General features: G+C 41.2%; 1 protein-coding gene across 1 annotated transcript in view; it reads right to left on the reverse strand.

Moving 5' to 3' along the window:
* Positions 1-19282, reverse strand: part of LOC143433994 (uncharacterized) — a 60857-nt gene extending 41575 nt beyond the window's left edge. The window contains 5 exon segments of the mRNA XM_076928150.1: positions 16041-16232; positions 16385-16712; positions 17849-17909; positions 18109-18235; positions 19244-19282. Of these exon segments, the coding sequence (XP_076784265.1) occupies positions 16041-16232; positions 16385-16712; positions 17849-17909; positions 18109-18235; positions 19244-19282 (747 nt within the window).
* Between the last annotated feature and the right edge of the window lie 642 nt (positions 19283-19924).

The raw sequence follows: 19924 nt of genomic DNA on the forward strand, positions 1-19924 counted from the left end.
TCTAGTTTTGTTTCTTCATGCTGGGCTCAGGGAAACTGCAGCTTCCTTTCACCAGATGATAGGTATCAATCAACCCTGAAGAAAAGCCAGAATCAAAAGGGAAACACAGGTGAGCACTATAGTTAGCCAGCACATCTTCATTAGTGTAACAGTGGAGAAAACAACAGTTGTATTAGTACAGGTTCTGTAGATAAACATAGCTCAAATCATAGAATAAATCTTTGTATACAGAAATGCTATTTAATAGAATGTCCCAATAAATGATGTTTGACAAGGGAAATTAGATCAAGGAAATCAAGAACTGGTTGATTTCATGCTGCAAGATATTACAGCTGATATTCAGTGTATGCCAGAATTCTGAAGAAATAAGTACTTACTAATACCAGTTTTAAAATGCAAATAAACAAACAAATCATCTTTGTTTTGTACAAAAAGTAGGGCCAATACAAAAAACAAAAACAGAAACAAAAACACTGCCCTGTTCAATGTCCTTTATATGTGTCGGTTGTCAAAAGAATCTATAGCCCAGATTAAAGGTGGATCTGAACATCTCAAAAGAGCAAGATTAATAAAGGCTTTCTCACTTCAAAAATTGTAATAAAAATATGCCCCACAACAAGCAGGATTTGAGTTAGGGTTAGGGGATTAGACAATCATGGGTAGGATTAGAATAAGGGTTTGTAGAATTGGATTTAGGAAGTTAGGAAATTAAGAGGTGAGGGTTAGGATAGGGTTGGGCTCAGGGTTAAGGTTAAGGTGGCCATCATTATTCTTGATGGTCCCACTGAGTCAATATTATCCCTATTACACAAAGAAGAAATATTTTGGGGAGCCGACTTTTAGCAGAAAGTGGGTAGATCAACTTTGCAGCCATCTGGAACCATGTACCCTGATGAAAGACTTGGTTTTCAAAAGCCTATAACAGCTGAAGCACACTCTGATAAGAATATTGTTTATCCCACAGAGCCTGTTTTGCTGTTTATTGACCCCAGCTGCATGGTGCACATGGTAAAGTGTTTTCACCTGTGTTCTCCTGCCTGCATTTATATATACCCCAGATTTCCTTTCAATAAATGAGACAGGAAGAGAGAGAGAGGGGACGAGACTTAAGACCTGACCACACACCCTGTCTTGTCTCCAGTATTTGTGTCTCCTGCCCCTCCGGCTCTACTCTCTCTCTCTTGACCAGAGCACTTAGCCCCCAAAGTGTTGAGGCAGAGTGGAGCCCTCAACAAAATATCATGCCTAAAAGGTATTCATTTTATATCTTAATGGTTTGTTTTATTCTTATTCTAATAGCTTCTCTCTTACTTAGAGAAAAACTTCTCAAAAGAACCTAAAAGTTTTCCCAGCTATTTGCCTCCAAATCTAGCATACTAACAAAGGAAGCAAAGACTTTGATATTCACAGAACCCCACAGATAATCAAAGGATAAGTTGCCAAGAGCCACACAGCCTGCTGCCAGCAAAGAACATTTATGCTGCCCTATGCTGGGTCTCACTGTTAGCTATTGCTGCAGTTAATTTTCTTCTGAGATAAAATGCCCTCAGTACTCTTCTGCTCTAGGCATGTCTGGTTTAACTTCTCCCCAACCTAAAAATATGCTTATTAAAGATTTCTATGTGAAGTTTTCACTTGAGAATGAAAATTCTGAAACAGAAAACCCACAGACACAATAGACACAAATTCATGGCTTATAAATTTTGACTTTTTATTAATTACACGTAGAATATACACCTGAGACATGATTTGTTATTTACATGATGTACTTAATAGCAAATGAATTAAAAGTAAATTAAATTGGTTAACTTGACCCTAGTTCATTTTGTTCCTGATGAAAATATAAATTGATATGAAAGAACAAAAATATATTTAATCAATATATCCACACAGGTAGAATAAATATAAAATGATAATATTGGTCTGAAACTTTCCTTGGAATAGGAACAACTGGAAGCAGCAGCCAGGTACATTTTTTTTTATTATGAATACCCTCCCCATTTCACCATTGTTTTGCGGAGAGGATTCAGTCCTGCATGGTGGAAATCTGCTAGGTAGCCATGTTGGTCACAAGTTAGTCTGTGGGGCTTACTCTGTTGCTGACCTCCAATTCCTCTGTCATTTTTATGTGAATTTAGTCAAGGACAACATTATATGAATAATAGAAACAGCTATGATATACTGAATGTCTATCTCCTTAGAGCTAAGCTCCATAAAGATTATCACAGCTGATCTGCACAGTCACCATGTAGGAGAAGTCCTAGTATCCTCCTTTGTGTATAAGGAGACCAAGGCTCAGAATGGTTCCTCTATCCCTTCTAAATTCTCACAGGAATGAAGTAGCAAAATGAAAAATCAAAGTCAGACCTGAATGTTAAAAGAATGTTTACCATTGTACATTTTTCTGTTTGTTCATTGGGCTCCTAGATGGCATTTCTGAAAGCAAATCCTGAATGCAATTCATGATCCCCATACACCTGAGGTTTTCAATAAATTATAAACACTGCAGACTGCTGCAGACACAAAAAGATGTTCAGGCTTGCGTATGACTACTTTTCTCAGCTTCCTATCCTGATGTCAAAGGTGCCCAAGGTCTGGACCCTATTCTAGTTTATAAAGCAAGATGGATGATTCATTTTGACAAAACAGTGTGAGGTGATAAGTGGTGACAACATACAGTATTGATTTAAACTTATGGAGTGTTTTCTGGAAGTTTCCATGTAGCATTGTTGGATTAGAGCTGATACACACACACACAAACATACACACAGACACACAGACACAAATACACACACATACACAAACACACACACACACACACAATTTTCTGAAGTGGACTATAGTTGCAAGTAACTGAAACCATGGCTAAGTGTACTAAATATTATTCCAAATATGCCTTAAAATTTCTGATTCTGGTTCAACTGGTAACCAAACTAAACTCTGCTCCTCTGCAAGAGCAGCAAGCACTCTCAACAATTGTGCCATCTCTTTAGCCCCAGCTTATTCTGAAAGTAGAACTTAATAGATCCCTTGCCATTTTCCCCTAAATAACAAATAAAACAACTCAAGTGTTAGACACTCCAAAGGTTACCTTACCAAGTAATACTAAGATTGTCTAAGTGAATTTGCCCTTTACTGGTTAACTGATTGCTAATACTAATGGCTAATTTAGATGGCTGTTTTCTGCAGGTACCCTTGCATGCCAGCAGAGGGCATCAGATCCATTTGTCATGAGCCACCATGTCTTTTCTGGAACTTGAACACTGGTTTTCTGAGCCATCTCACCACTATCTGTTTACTGGTTAACTGCCCAAAATCAAGGACTTAAAAATTGGATCAACTAGTTAATCAAAAAATAGTTGAACAAGTGACATGGCAAGACCACATTTTTGTGAGGAATGGTTGCAGAGTGCTTTCTACATGATCCTGAATCATTTAGGTTTGGGCTCCTCTGGAATGTTCCACTATTTTTTATGTTATGTATCCTTGACAACCCCTCACCCCCCTTCTCACTCCTCTGATTTATGGTTTTTGCTTTTTAAAAAGCCCCTCAGCTTGCTGGTCTTTTGTCAAACTCTACTCCTGTGAGAGTGAGCTGTTTGACTGTTGGTTGCCAACTCTTCTCCCTAATAAACCTCTGCTGATTGCATCCAGGTATGGTATCATGTGAGTTTGTGGGTGGCCGTTACTTCTCAAGACTGGATTTAGGGTCTCCCAAGTTTGGGGGTCTTCATTCCTAACAATAATCTCTGTTATTCATGTTTTATTTCTCAAAATATAATCCAAGTTACTAACCACAAAAGAACAAATGGCTGTGATAATGTTGACCATAAAACCTACATTCTGTATCATTTGACATAAAGTAACAACAACAAAAAACCAAACGTGATTGGGAGAAATACGTAGCTGTAACTTGGCACAGGACTTTGTGGTTTTGACTTTTGGAAGCTATGTAACTTTCTGGTTCAGGGTGGGGCTGAGGCTGGGGTATTGCAGCTAAGCTTCTGAGTGCAATTTTATGGCTCTGATTTATCAGTAGTAACTTGATTACAATAAATTCTTATCATTTTCCTTGTCCTGTGGTTGAGTTGTGTTGGATCTCAGTGGACCCCGTGAGGTAAAGGCAGTATGTAACCACTGTCCAGTATGAATAGTTTCATAATGATGAAGACTACAGAGGTGTGCAAAGGCTTCATTATACTAAACATGTCCAATTAGGACTCTGTGGGTGTGTCCTGAGTCACAGAAGGTGTGTTTAAGACTCAAGGATGTGTCCTGAGACACAGGGGGATGTGTGTAAAACTCAGTGGGCATGTCCTGAGTCACAGGGTGCATGTTTAACACTCAGGAGGTGAGTCCAGAGCCACAGGGGGCAAACTTAATACTCAGGGGCATGTCCTGAGTCACATAGGGTATGTTTAAGATTGAGGGGGCATGTCCTGAGACACAGTGGGTATGCTTAAAACTCAGGGGTTGTGTCCTGATACACAGTGGGTGTGCTTAAGACTCAGGAAGCATGTCCAGAGTCACAGACAGTTTGCTTAAGACTCAGGGGTGCATTTCCTGTGACACAGGGAGCCTGTTTAGAACTCTGTCCAGAGTCACAGGCAGTGTGTTTAAGACTCAGGGAGAATGTCCTGAGTCACTGGAGGCATGTCCTGAGTCACAGGGGGGCATGTTCATGACTCTGGGGCGTGTTTGAGACTCAGGGGGCTTGTTTAAGACTCAGTAGGTGTGTCCTGAGTCACAGGGGTAGTGCATAGACTCTTAGCACATATTCTTTCATGATAATGAAGACTAGAGAATTGTGCAAAGGCTTGACCGTATTAAATACACTCACAGGGTTTCTGTCTTAGTGTTTCCATTGCTATGAAGAGAAATCATGAAACAGGCATCTTCTATAAAATCAACAGGATAATTGGGACTGGCTTACAGTTTCAGAGATTTAGTTTTTTTTTTTTTTTCATCATAGCAGGAAGCATGGCAGGCATGAAAGAAAACATGATGCTGACGAAGAACCTGAGAGTTTTGCTTCTTGATCCAAAAGGCAGCCAGGAAGAGACTGCCTGCTAGGGAGCTAGTAGGAGGGCCCATTCTGTACTGGGTGGAACTTCAAAGCCTTCAGTGATGCACTTCCTAAAAGGCCACATCTGATAATAACTTCTTCCCAATCACTCCCTGAGCCAAGCATATATATACTACCACATTCCACTGCCTGGCCCTCATATGATTGTGCAAACAAATAAGTGTATGGGGACCGTATTTAAAAATAGCATAATACAAAGTATGTGAGGTTCAAATTAAAAGGTCCTCATCATCTATAGAAGTCTCATAAATGTTAAAAGTCGAAAGTTCAAAGTTTCTTCTGAGATCATTTCAATCATGTAACTGTAATCTCCTATACGTTCATAAATATAGGACATAATATCCATCCAAATTCACAGGATATAGGTCACCATTCTTAATCACCATTGTGAAGAAATACTGGGCCAAAAGAAGAACAAAAGCCAGCAAGGCAATCTCCAAACTGTGCATCTCCATGTCTGATATCAAAGCATTCTTCAGATCTCAAACTCCTTCCTGCTTTGCTCACTGCAACACAATACTTTCTATTTAGCTGATTTTATTTCCTGAAAGTAGTTTTCCTGAGAAGGTATCCCACAGCTCTGGAATAAAAAATTCTTGGGGTCTCCAAAGTAACTTTAAAATTACAGCTTCTTGTTCCAGTATCTGGGATCCACAGATGATCTTCTGTGTTCCTCAAAAGAAGCTGGGTCTCGTCTCCAGCTCTTCCCTCTATAGTGCACTAGGTTCTGCTTGACTCCACTCAACTGCTGCTGCTGTTCTTTCTGCTCATCCCACTGGACTGACATCTTTCAGAATGCAATGTGTCTCTTTAGCAATTGAATGTACAAGAGTCCTCAAAAATTATGTTTGATCTCGTGAAATGTTATTTAGAAAATAAATTCTCACTTTCGGTTCTCTTTGTCATATATAGATGCATCTCAATATCCCAGATGAAAGAAAAGTCCATGAAATATTTCAGCATGCCAGGGTCTACATACAGCTGAGGAAAACTAACAACCTTATTAAATACTGAGGTAAAATCTAAAACCTATATTTACCAAATATAAAACACCATCTCATTATCAAAGAGAACTTCTCACTAATAGACCATGTCCTTCATTACACTAACCATGCCTGCTCCCTGATTTAAATGATGGCAGGAGTTTCTGCCTGTGTTCAGGACAGCCACCTGTGTTCAGGGACATTATCCAGAAAAAGTCAGGCAGAGAAATGGAAGCCCTGCTGATACAGGGAGTCCTCCAATTTGAGCTGAGTTTCACTGAGACTTGTGGCCTGCGACCTTCACACAAGTTTTCCAAAACCTTGATTCCTGAAATCGTGGATCTTGGCTGTGAGAGAAACTGTATCAAATACTGAAATCTGTTTCAAAACACATACAGCCTAGGACCCTGCCCAGCTCTCCAGGCTGTCCCATAATTGGCTGTGTAAAAGTGTCTTCTAAAGGTCATTCTATTTTACTATCAGTTTAGCACCTTCAGGGTAACAAGGAATATGGTATTAATGGTCATTAATACCATTAGAATCCATGATCATTGTCCCACTGTCTCACTTCTCTGCTGTGAAATGAGTTCCTTGGTCAGAAGCAATTTTCAGAATCCAGGACCCTTGCCTCTTACCCTCACCCCCTACTCCCCACGTGCACAATGTCTCCTGCAGCTTCATCTCCCTAGCAACACAAGGTTCTGCTTGATAGTTACAAATAGATTTTTAGATGTAAAGCAGTGTACCGTATCTTTTGAAGTAAGCAGTTAGACCGCCATTGTTTCAGGGCACAGGCCAAGAAGATTCTGTACTTTCCCATCACCTGGATCCCTCTTACCCTTCCCTTTGAAAAATGTATTATAAATAAGCACTTTGTGCCCAAATATATGACCCTTGACAAGCATTTGCTTTCTTGAGTCCATTCTCTCTCTCGCGCCCATTCTTCCAGGTTGCAATCCTCCTCGTCCCTCACGAATAACCTAGGGCCTGCAGGTCGGGTCAGGTGGCACCCAAACGTTGGGACTCGAGGCACGGATTCCTCCGGATGGAGCTTTGGCAGAAGGTGTGCGCACGTTATATTGAGTGAGACAGGATCATCGCCCGTGACCTGTTGTCCTCGGGGTAAGTTTCATTCCGTCCCATAAAGAATGGGCCATTCATTGTCGAAGGAGCCATCCTTTATAAAGGACCTCTGTCTCAGACAGAGAGGAATTAGGGTTAAGAAAAAAGATCTTATTAATTTCTTTGTGTTTATTGATGAACAGTGTCCTTGGTTTATGCTTGACAGTCCTATCATACACCCTAAGAAGTGGCAAAAAGTGGGTCGTGAACTAAATGAAAAAATTAAATGTGAAGGTGATGGTGCAGTTAATCCAACAATTTTCTCATTCTGGGGTATTATTAGGGACATTACTGAGGATGCAGACAAAGATTCGGGTAAGCACCAGCTCTTGTTGGTTGCAGAATACTGCTTATCACAATCGTGCCCTGGCTCCGCTGGTTCCTCTCGCCTGCCATCTCAGGCCTCTGTTCCTTTTACACTTATTGATATGCCTCATGAGCCTCAGCTTCCCTCCTCGTCCCATTCTCCTCATATTTATCCTGATTTGTTGGCTTTAGATTCTTCTCCCCCGGCCACGCCTGTGCGCACTTGTCATAGTTCTGCGCCCACGGCTCCTTTGGCCCCACAATATGTGCCTCTAGCCACTGGCGATCCTTACATCCCTCACTCTCCAACTTCCTACTGTAATCCTGTTCTTCGGAAGCCCCCCGCCTCCATCTCCCGCCCCTGTTACCATTGCTGCACTTCGTTTGCCCTCTCCCCACCCGACTTGCTTTGTCTCCACCCTCACCCCTCCAGCCGCAGCTTCAGAGCCCCTGCCATTGCCAATCCGGCCACAACCTCCGCTTCTAATTCACAGCCTTTGAATTCTGCCATTGCTGCTGTCCCCTCCCCCCCCTAACGCCAGTTCCCTCAGCTTCTATATCGCTCCCTACTTCTGTGGTTTCGCCTTCTCCTGCTACCCTGCCTGTTTCTCTCACTGACATGAAAAATCGCCTTTCTTCCCAGGTTCATGATTTGGCAGAGATCCTCCAACTTCAGGATCAAATTTCACAGCTCTTAACTCTTTATTCTTCCTCCTCCCCTGCACAGGGCTCTCAATGTTTGGTTTTCCCTGTTACTCGCTCTCAGGGTATACCTCCCCAGACCCCCGCAGCTCCTGATTCCAGCTCATCACAGACTCCGCCACTCCCTCCCTCTTCTTGGTCTAGTACTCGGTGTTCACACAGTCACACACCTGCAGCTCCTTCTTCCTCTTTGCGACCCGTGCCCCCTTCCTCTTCACGTTCCTCTCATAAACCTTCCCAGCCTTCCTGCCCCCAATTAGGGACCGAGGCTGAGTCTTCTGGAGATGAGGGTGATACAGAGCTGGAGGATGGAAGCGGGGACGAGGTTGGAGCTGGGACAGAAACTGTAAATGTGGACCCTGCGGAGATTCCTACATTCTATAAAAAACTCCGCTTTAAGCAGTTAGAAAAATTAAATTCTGCTGTCAGGAATTATGGGCCCAATGCTCCCTTCACTCTTTCTCTTCTTGAAAGCCTTGGGGCAGGTGGCTATTTAACACCCAATGGGTGGTTGACAGTTGCCCAGGCCATATTAACTCGGGGTCCTCTGATGTCTATTGGGTCCAAAAACTTTCACAAGAGCGCCCACAATTAAAACTTAAACTTAATGGCAAAACCTTTGATGGCATTCTTGACTCAGGAGCAGACTCCACAGTTATTTCACAGGCCTATTGGCCCTCCTCTTGGTCCTGCCAGCCTTCTTTAACTCACCTTCAGGGCATTGGCCAGTCTAACAACACCCTTCAAAGCTCCCAATTGCTCACTTGGGAGGATCCTGAGGGTAATACTGGACATGTTAGACCATTCATTGTACCTGGCCTCCCTATAAACTTATGGGGTCGAGATATATTAAGTCAAATGGGAGTTCTTATGTTTAGCCCCTCTGCAACTGTTACCCACCAGATGCTGGACCAAGGGTTCATCCCTGGACAAGGCTTGGGCAAACGCAACCAAGGGATCCCCACCCCAATTACAATTACACCCAAGACCTCACGCTCAGGACTAGGTTATGATTCAAATTTTTCCTAAGGACGATTGCTCCTCCTGCACGCCAGGCAGATAAGATCACCTGGAAGTCAGACTCCCCTGTCTGGGTCGACCAATGGTCCCTCCCTCAACACAAACTTTCCACGGCCATGCAGTTGGTGCAGGAACAATTAGATGCTGGCCACATTGTACCCTCCACTTCCCCTTGGAATACACCCATTTTTGTTATACAAAAGAAAAGGGGCAGATGGACACTGCTCCAGGACCTCAGAGAAATTAATAAGACTATGGTTCCAATGGGAGCCCTCCAGTCTGGCCTCCCCTCCCCCATGGCAATACCTAAGGGTTACAATAAAATGGTTATTGATTTGAAAGATTGCTTTTTCTGCATCTCCTTACACCCAGAGGATTGCAAACGTTTTGCCTTTAGCCTTCCTGTTGTTAATTGCATTGGGCCATCTCCATGATTTCAGTGGAGAGTCCTACCTCAAGGCATGGCCAATAGTCCCACCCTTTGCCAAAAGTTCGTGGCTCAGGCCATCCATCCTTTTCGCATTAAATACCCTGAGTTATATATTGTCCATTATATGGATGACATTCTTCTGGCTAGCCCTGATGAGATCTCCTTGCTCAGGATGGGCCAGGAGTTGGTAACTGCCCTCCAAGACCTCGGGCTGCAGATTGCCCCCGAGAAGGTCCAGCTACAGCCCCCACATTTATTCTTGGGTTTTGAGCTTCATCCCTCTAAGGTTCTCTCTCAAAAAATTGAACTTAGAAAAGATTCCTTACAAACGCTTAATGACTTTCAACGCCTCTTGGGAGACATAAATTGGCTGTGCCCTTATTTAAAATTAACAACTTGAGAACTTTAGCCTCTATTTGATATTCTTCAAGGAGATTCTGACCCCTCCTCCCCTCGAGCCTTAACCCCTGAGGCCACCTCTGCCCTTAAGCTTGTGGAGAAAGCCATTCAACACCAAACTGTTACCTATTATTCTCCAACCTCCCCCTTGTGGCTATTGGTTCTTCTCACCGTGTTTACCCCCACGGGATTATTGTGGCAGACTAAACCTTTATATTGGCTTCATTTGCCTGCCACCCCTCCTAAAGTGCTACCTGTTTATCCCTCCTTGGTGGCACAGATCATAAGGATGGGAAGAGAGACCTCCCTGAAGCTTTTTGGTAGAGATCCTGACCTTGTCAGCGTTCCCTATGATGCCGCTCAAGTTCGGTGGCTACTTCAGACCTCAGATGATTGGACTATTAACTGTATTTCATTTCAGGGAAAGATAGATAACCACTATCCCTCTGACAAACTTGTACAGTTCCTTGACCACCAAGCGGTGATTTTCCCTAAAGTGACTAAGAACATTCCCATTCCTCAAGCACCACTGATTTTTACAGATGGATCCTCCTCTGGGGTTGCAGCCTTTAATATAGGTGGACAGGTCTCTAAGTTTCAGACCAAATTCTCCTCAGCACAGTAGGTAGAATTGGTTGTTGTTATTCAAGTCTTTAAGACCTTCCCAGATTGTGCCTTTAATCTTTTTACTGACAGTGCATATGTAGCTCAATCAGTGCCTTTGTTAGAGACCGTTCCCTTTATAAGGCCGTCTACCCACGCTTCCCCCTCTTTTCTGAGCTTCAAGAAATAATTTTGGCTAGGTCCCATCCATTCTTTGTAGGTCACATACGTGCCCACTCTGGTCTTCCTGGACCCTTAAGTGAGGGAAATGACCTAGTTGATAGTGCCACCCGAGGGTCTCCACTTACCTTGGCGACCTTGGCCTTGCCTTCTGATCCTGTACAACAGGCACAAAAAGCCCACCAATTGCATCATCTAAATGCCCAGACCCTCTGACAGATGTTCTCTATTACCAGAGAACAGGGACACCAAATAGTGTGTCAGTGCCAGGGATGTCTCACCCTCCTACCTGAGTTACATTTGGGGGTGAACCCTCATGGCCTCACCCCAGGAGAGATATGGCAAATGGATGTTACTAATTTTGCCCCTTTTGGTAAGCTTAAATATATACATGATTCTATTGATACCTTTAGTGGTTTTCTTTGTGCCTCACTACAATCTGGTGAGGCTACCAAAAATGTTATTAGTCATATGATTTCTTGCCTTGCCTTTATGCCCATACCTAAGATACTTAAGACTGATAATGGCCCTGGATATACCAGCATCTCCTTTAAACAGTTCTGTGCCCAGCTTAATATTAAACATGTCACTGGTATTCCATATAATCCCCAAGGACAGGGCATTGTAGAAAGGGCACATCAGACCTTAAAGAACATGCTCTTAAAATTACAACATTCAGGGGGCATTTTATACCCACAAAGGGGAATCATAAAATTTTGTTAAATCATGCACTATTTGTTCTCAATTTTTTGACCTTTGATGAAAAAGGAAAGTCTGTAGCAGATAGATTCTGGCATCCTACTACAGCAGACTCCTATGCCAAATCATGTGGAAAGATCCGTTGACATAAAGTGGAATGGTCCTGACCCAGTCCTTATCTGGGGGAAGGGACATGCGTGCATATATGATTCAAAGAACAAGACGCCAGATGGCTACCAGAAAGACTGGTAAAGTTGCCTAACTCTACCCCAGGGATACCCCCTGAGAATGGTTCTTAACTGTGCTTCCTTTCAGAAAGATGCATCCAGTTGCCTTATTTCTCCTACTCCTCCTGCTCATACTTCAGATTTATCCAACTGTGAGTATTAAATACCAACACTCCCCATATCAGATTTATAACTTTACTTGGGTCATAATAAATCAAGCGGGAGACAGTGTTAATTCCAGCTCTTCACTTGGAACCCAGCCTTCATGGCCCTCTTTAGAGGTGGATCTTTGTGCTCTTGCCCTGGGAGCCAGTGCAGATTGGGGGACCCCCTCTCATTATTGGCCCCACTATCAGCCTGTTATGATGGCCAATTATGATGGCCACCTTATAGGATTTAATTCCTTTGATAGGAGAATCTCCTTGGCCAATGATTCATCTGGCCTTTATGTATGCCCTGGGCCTACTCACCGTGGTCACTCTCAAAATTATAAATGTGGCTATAGCTCTGATTATTATTGTGCATCTTGGGGCTGTGAAATCACAGGAGATGCATATTGGAGACCCCATTCTTACTGGGATTATATCACTTTAAGGAGAAAGTTTCTACATACATATTTACAGGATAAACTAGGAATTAAGACTGCCCAACCATTTAGATCCTGGTGTGCATTCAAATGGTGTGTCCCTCTTCTTATATCCTTTACGGATGTAGGAAAGAGTAAAGACTGGACAGGCCAAGGGTATGAATGAGTCTGCGTCTAAGAGAATGCTCGACCTTTTCACTCACCTGCTCAGACCCGGGACTCATTTTTAGAATTAAGCTCCTTAAGAGTATCCCTAATAAAAATGTTGCTGCTGTGGGCCCTAATCCTGCCCTACAGCACCCTTGGCCACCAGCCAAGCCTGTCACCAGGCCTGGAACTATTGCTCCAGCCATTTTATCTCTCCCCACCTCCCCCCAGGTTGCCTTATTCCAGCCCACTATATCTGCGGGTCCTCCCAATTCTGCTGACCTTATTATTTCTTTGGCAAATGCCTCCCTTGAAGCTATTCATAATACCAGTGAATATCAATATCGAGAATGTTGGATTTGTTTTTCACCTACTCCCCCTTTTTATGAGGGAATAGCTATTTTTACCCCTCCCTTTTTTCTGATAATAGCAATTTATTATTATGGGCCACTTCACCTCAGGGAGGTCTCACTCTTGGTTGCATCTCGGGCATGGGCCTTTGCCTTTTGGGGCCCTCTATGCTTCCCCCCCAAGATTTGGTCCCTATTTGCAATCAGATATTGATTTTAAATAACACCTTTTTATATACCCTGATATCCAATGATATATATTTTGCCTGTGCTTTTGGTTTGATTCCTTATATATATAATTCAATTCCAGTTTTTTTTATATTTTAGAGATTGTGTAGTTATTATTTTCCCATATTTCTTTATATATGATCCAGAGTCCTTCATTAACATCATAGATTGAAGAGCTTCTCTGAGAACCAGGAGAGAACCTCTGACTGCCCTCACCTTGTCTGTCATACTAGGAATTAGTGCCATTGGTGCAGACACGGATATAGCTTCCTTGGTGACATTTAATAATCACTATACTTATCTCCAATCCCTCATTGACAAAGATTTAAATAATTTGAGGGAAGGAATACAAGACCTTAAGGACTCTGTGGCTTCTCTTTCTGAGGTGGTGTTACAGAACAAGAGAGGACTTGACCTTGTCTTCCTTGAGGAAGGGGGTCTCTGCGTGGCCTTCAAACAAGAATGTTGCTTTTACTCTGATAAGACAGGCCTTGTCCAAAATAGCCTGGACAAAGTCAAAAAGAGTTTAGAGGAAGAAAAAGAGACAGAGAACAACAAGAATCATGGTATCAAAATTGGTTCTCTACTTCACCTTGGCTTACTACTCTATTGCCTAGTTTATTAGGACCTTTTGTTGGTATTTTATTGCTTTTGTCTTTTGGCCCTTAGGCCTTTAACCGTCTCACAAGTTTTGTTAAGAACCAGATTGATGCTGCCATTAAGAAGCCGGTTGAAGTTCATTACCATCAACTGAAGACTGAGGGAGATCCAGAAGTGATTCTGCCAGAGACAGGCGCAGCTGCCAGCCCCCCTGCCTCCCCCTATGGCCAACCCCTAGATTTCCACACCCTCAAGAAAAGTTCCTGGCATGCCTGGCTCTGCCCTCATTTCTCTCGCTAGGGTGCCTGGCCTCTTGATCATCCTGACAAAAATTGGCTTTTTTCTAAACTAAGGCCTGCCTTTGATGTGGTCCTCTAATATCAGGGAGTCTTCAATTATGACAATATTACACCCCAAATGACAAATGGCTGATAACCTAGACATTCACACAGGGATTAGGATGGCTGTGAGTTAGCCCAATGACGGGATTATTGTAGGTCCACTTCCCAGGGGCCCACCCAATGCAGCCAGAAAGGAGTGCGTGGTGCTGGGAGTGGGTGCAGCCTACATAGCCTAAGACAGGGTCCTCACCCTCCTTTCACCCACCTCGAGGTCCCTTGATGTTGCCCATTGTCAATAGCCTAAAGCCTTCGACCATCAACGTGACTCGTCTCACATTAATGTCTTGGGGTTATGAAGTCATCTAAGACCCCCCCACAATTTGACCTCCAAATTCTAAACTCATGTAGTTGGGATTGATCACAGCATGCCCTCTCCATCTAAACAGAGAAGGGGGAGATGTCAGAAGCCAGGACCCTTGCCTCTTACCCTCACCCCCTACTTCTCCCCACCTGCACAATGTCTCCTGCAGCTTCATCTCCCTAGCAACCACAAGGTTCTGCTTGATAGTTACAAATATATTTTTAGATGTAAAGCAGTGTACCGTATCTTTTGAAGTAGGCAGTTGGACCGCCATTGTTTCAGGGCACAGGCCAAGAAGACTGTGTACTGTCCCATCACCTGGACCACTATTGTTTCAGGGCACAGGCCAAGAAGATTCTGTACTTTCCCATCACCTGGATCCCTCTTACCCCTCCCTTTGAAAAATGTATTATAAATAAGCACTTGTTGCCCAAATATATGACTCTTGACAAGGATCTGCTACCTTGAGTCCATTCTCTCTCTCGCCCGTTCTTCCAGGTTGCAATCCTCCTCGTCCCTCATGAATAACCTAGGGCCCGCAGGTCGGGTCAAAGGAATATACTCCATGCCTATACTTAAGTATTTTATTTTAGATCTTAAAATGATAACCCAGAATAGTAATCACAATCCATCAATTGTCAACTTCACACATACTGGTAACTCTTGTGTCCACATGAAAACAACAACTAGGTAATAATAATGCCTAACACGATACAGTTCTCCTTCATACAACTTCACATCCATAAGGTTAGGTGGATGGAATCTTGCACTAATGTCATCATTCCTTTAATACCACTTAATATCACTGATCACAGAATTTAGCTTCATTCAATTTCCTGGTTAGATTTTCTTTTTTGACCTAACATTTTATACTTTTTCTTTCTAAGATTACTATGCTTACTCAAATCATGATGAGACTAAACATAGGTCAAAGGCTTTGCTGGCTTCACTGTGACTTCCTTTGTCAATGCAATGAACATCATCCTCTTTACCTTATCTTCAAGGACACTACAGAAAAAGGGCAAAAGGCATTCTTCTGCAAAACATCATAAAAACTATACACAAAGTTCAAGTTACCCTCAGTACATATGTGTTCTACTAGCATGGCCCAGTAAGTTCCAATTAATGCATATGAAATCCAAAGTCTAAAAATTCACATTGCTCCATAAAACAAAACAAAATACCAGGTCAGGCCTATCATAGCAATGCTTAAGTCTGGGGAACCAACTTCTGTCTTAGATAGAATTTCCATTGCTAAGAAGAGACATTGTAACCAAGGCAACTGTGTTAAAGGCTGTGTTAATATTTAATTGAACCTGGCTTGCACTTTCAAATGTTTAGTCCATTGCCATCATAGCAGGAATGTCAGCATGCAGGCAGCCATGATGGTGGAAAAGGAGCTGAGAGATCTGCATCCTCATGAGAAGGCATCCAGGAAGAGACTGTCCTCCAGACAAGTGGTAGGAGGGTCTGTTTTGTACTGGCCTGAGCTCCAAAGACCACCACCCTAGGAATTCAATTCCTTCAAAAAGGTAACATCTACTCCAACAAGGCACATCTCTTAATATTGCCATTACTTAAAGTCAAACAAATTAAGATCACCACAATTTATTTCTACTATAAATTCTTTCATGCTTTTAAAAATGATTAGGACATGCAGAGTCTTTAACATGTTGATTACTTTCAGAAGGTTTCTCTCTCATATGAGTTCATTTCTGTATTCAGAAACCACTGTGGCACATAAACCATTTCCCAACTTTAGTACAATCAAAAGGTTTATGCTCAGTTTGTGTTCTTTTATGTCTTTGGAGACTACAGAGATATGCACAGGCTTTACCACATTCACTCTATTCATAAGGTTTCTCTAAAGCATATTTTTTTAAGTGTTTGGATAGTACAGTGACACGCAAAGGCTTTATCACATTGACTACATTTATAGGGTATCACTCTGCACATTTTCTTTTGTGTATTTCGAGATTACTGTGTTATGGAAAGGCTTTACCTCATTCATGACATTCAGTTTCTCTTCAGTATGTGTTCTTTTATGATAACGGAGACCACTGTGCCATGAAAAAGCTTTTTTATTATGACATTGGAGACTATGGTGACATGAAAAGGCTTTACCACATTGATTACATTGATAAGGTTTCTCTCCAGTATGTGTTCTTTCATGATATTGGAGAGCACTGAGCCATGAAAAGGCTTTACCACATTGATTACATTCATAAGGCTTCTCTCCAGTATGTGTCCTTTTATGTCTTTGGAGATTACTGTGCCATGAAAAGGCTTTTCCACATTGATTACATTCATATGGTTTCTCTCCAGTATGACTTCTTTCATGTCTGCAACAATAATGGGCACATGTGAAAGCTTTACCACATTCATTAGCCTGATCAATCATTTTATTAATATGAATAAATTTTACAGTTGGTCTAATAATAAAGAACACTCAGATCTTAAAATTTTATCACTTTGATGTTCACGGTTGTACTTGCTCACTGTGGGTTGCTTTACCTCTTTGAAAATACCTGTGATCGTAAGAATGTTTACTACATGGCTCATATTTATAGCCTCATTTTTCTATATGAGATTTCTATATGTTGTTTTTAACATGTCAAAAGAAATATGGGATAACTCAGAGCATTAAAACACTGATTGCATTCTTAGATTTTTCTGTAGTGTGCATCACACAACAGCAGCACTGTGAACCAGGATGAAGAGAGGCATTTCCAAACTTCTAGTACCTATAGAGATTTTCTGCAATGTGACTTTGGAGATGTTCCCAGTAAAGTCAGAAAATCAATTAACTGCAAACAGCTATTATATTCAGCATGTTTACCAAAGGCAGAATACTACATATCTTCTCATTGTTCTGAAATAGATAGAGGTACATTGTTCCTTTTAATATCCCTAGGCTCACATGGTTTCATCCATTCTGACACTTGATATACCCATTAAAAAAGAAGAATAACTGAAAGCTTTTCACATTGAATGCACACACATTGACTTTTTGTTCATTGTAGATATGATTAATGTTTCTTCAGGACAAAATTCTTGATTTTCATAAACCTACCACAGTATAAACTGAATAATTTCACTACAATAATGAGTATGTCCAATTTTATCATGGAGTATTTGCTTATTAGAAGGTTATGGATACATGTTTATCACTATTCAATGTGCAACATCTAAATATTATAAGACTATACAAATTGGTAGTTCCAAAACATAGTTCTAATGTAGATACAAATCAAATAAAGGAATCTCTTAAGACATTGTTTCCTTCTCTTCTTTCTTACAGAAATGCCTTGCAATCACCAGTCAGATAACATTGAGGTACATAGTTGTGGGAGAAAATTATAATCATAGCTACAATAAAATGACTGATATTTTACACACTTGCTTTCTTTTATAGCTTCCAGATCATATTAAAATTTTCTCACAGGCATATTTGTATCAGCTGAGACATTAAAATTACCTTTCATGACTTCTAGAAGTTTGACATTGTTCTTCAATATGGTGGACTTTCAAATTATAGCCTGAAAGCAAGATACCAGAAAATGAATGATATGGTATTGGAATGAGGCAAAATTTAAGTTACTCTGAATTTTCACAGCAATGAGCCTGATTTATTCAACTCAATATTACTTGTTCTCTATTGAAACAAGAGATGATCATCACTAACCCAGAAACATTTTTCCCTTATTTTGAAAAGCAAAAGAAAATTCACAGTCTTACCTATAGCAGTGAGGTTCCAGTAGGTCTCCAGCATCACATCTTTGTAGAGATTCTTTTGGGAAGGATCCAGCAAATTCCATTCTTCTGCAGTGAAGTTCACATGCACATCATCATAAGTCACTGCATCCTAAAATATCACATACATGTGTACAACAGAAAGTCTGATACTGACATCACTTCAAAGCAAAGTTATGCTTCCTAGACAATATAATCTTATAAGTCACATGATTCCTTCACTTATTTGCTGACACACAAGTTATAATATAATCACCATGTCAGTTTAGAAGAAACTTGAAATATTGACACTTGGACCCTTGACACAGGGTTCACCCATATCACTCCTGAACCCTTAGAATAGGATATAGCCTTGCAACACAAATGGCAATTGAGAGGGATATACACAAGGAAACGGATCAAATGTACTGAGCACACATCTAAAAAGCGATATGAACAATTACTAACTACAAAGGTGATGGGCAAGCTGCGTGTATTTGCTCATGTCTTTAATCACAGAGGTACAGGCAGGTGTATGTCATTGAGCTGGATGCCAGCACCATCTATGCAATGAGTTTCAGGACAGCAAAAGTTACATGTTAAGAACCTCACTCTGCTACAAAAATAAACTAGGAAACAAAAATGATAGAATGAACTAACAGTTCTTTACTGAAGTTCCTACAAAGAATTATACATTCACTGCAGTTCTGTATTCATCTTGTATAAACATAAAGTGAACCAGTTTAAACAGCAACATTAATTAAATTTTACTAAAAGGGAATGTATGTTTAAACAGTTAAAAATGAACAGATGAAATTATTAGTAATGTATATATTTTGTTTTCTTGGGTTTTTTTTTGTTGTTGTTTTGTTTTGTTTTTTCCGAGACAGGGTTTCTCTGTATAGCCCTAGATGTCCTGGAACTCACTATGTAGACCAGGCTGGCCTTCAAATCAGAAATCCACCTGCCTCTGCCTCCCAAGTGCTGGGATTAAAGGCGTGTGCCACCACCGTGTGGCAGTAATATATATGTTGATCAGAAATAAAGAATGTATTTCAGGAAATGTAGTTCAGGTGTTGAAAGATCTTGCTAGTCTTCCACATAATGGTGGTCAATTTCTAGCACACACATGTGGACCCACACTTGTCCATTTCTTGAAGATCAGGAGTTCTGAGGCCATCTTCTGACAACAGTAAAGATGAGGCACACATGACATTCATATTCATGCATCCAGCCATAATACATTTATTTATTCAAAAATTTCACGACAAACATAAGAGTTAGGAAAAACATTATGTACCAGCAATTTAATGAATCTGAAGCATCAGATAATATTGATAACATGAGCAGAAGCCATGGGGGAGAAATAGAATATAATGTATATATTAGACCAAATTTCAAAATGAAAGATGTGGATGAAGAGCAGCACAAAAGCATGTGCTTATTGAACAAAACTATGTCAGGGGGCTTCTGTGGTTTCTATATCTACAATCAGGACAGGAAAGGCTTCACAGGGAAATTTGGTCTGGAAAAACAAAAACAGAATGAATAAAGTTAAAAATATAAAACCACAAGGTTTGCAAAATAGCATAGCATTAAACAGCAAATGTGTGCACAGTATCTTATGTGATTTAGGGACAGAGTCCAAATGGGGAATGTATGGGAGCATGAGAAGAAAGCTGAAGGATCAGATTCAACCACAACACTGGAGACACCCAGAACAAAATTCATCCTGTCTAAAAGAAATGCAGAGGTAAAGTTGGAGCAGAGACTGAAGGAATGGCCAATAAAAACTCATTCAATTGGAGACACACATGGACAA

The sequence above is a fragment of the Arvicanthis niloticus genome (assembly GCF_011762505.2).
Source record: "Arvicanthis niloticus isolate mArvNil1 chromosome Y unlocalized genomic scaffold, mArvNil1.pat.X SUPER_Y_unloc_2, whole genome shotgun sequence".
Classification (NCBI taxonomy): Eukaryota; Metazoa; Chordata; class Mammalia; order Rodentia; family Muridae; genus Arvicanthis; species Arvicanthis niloticus.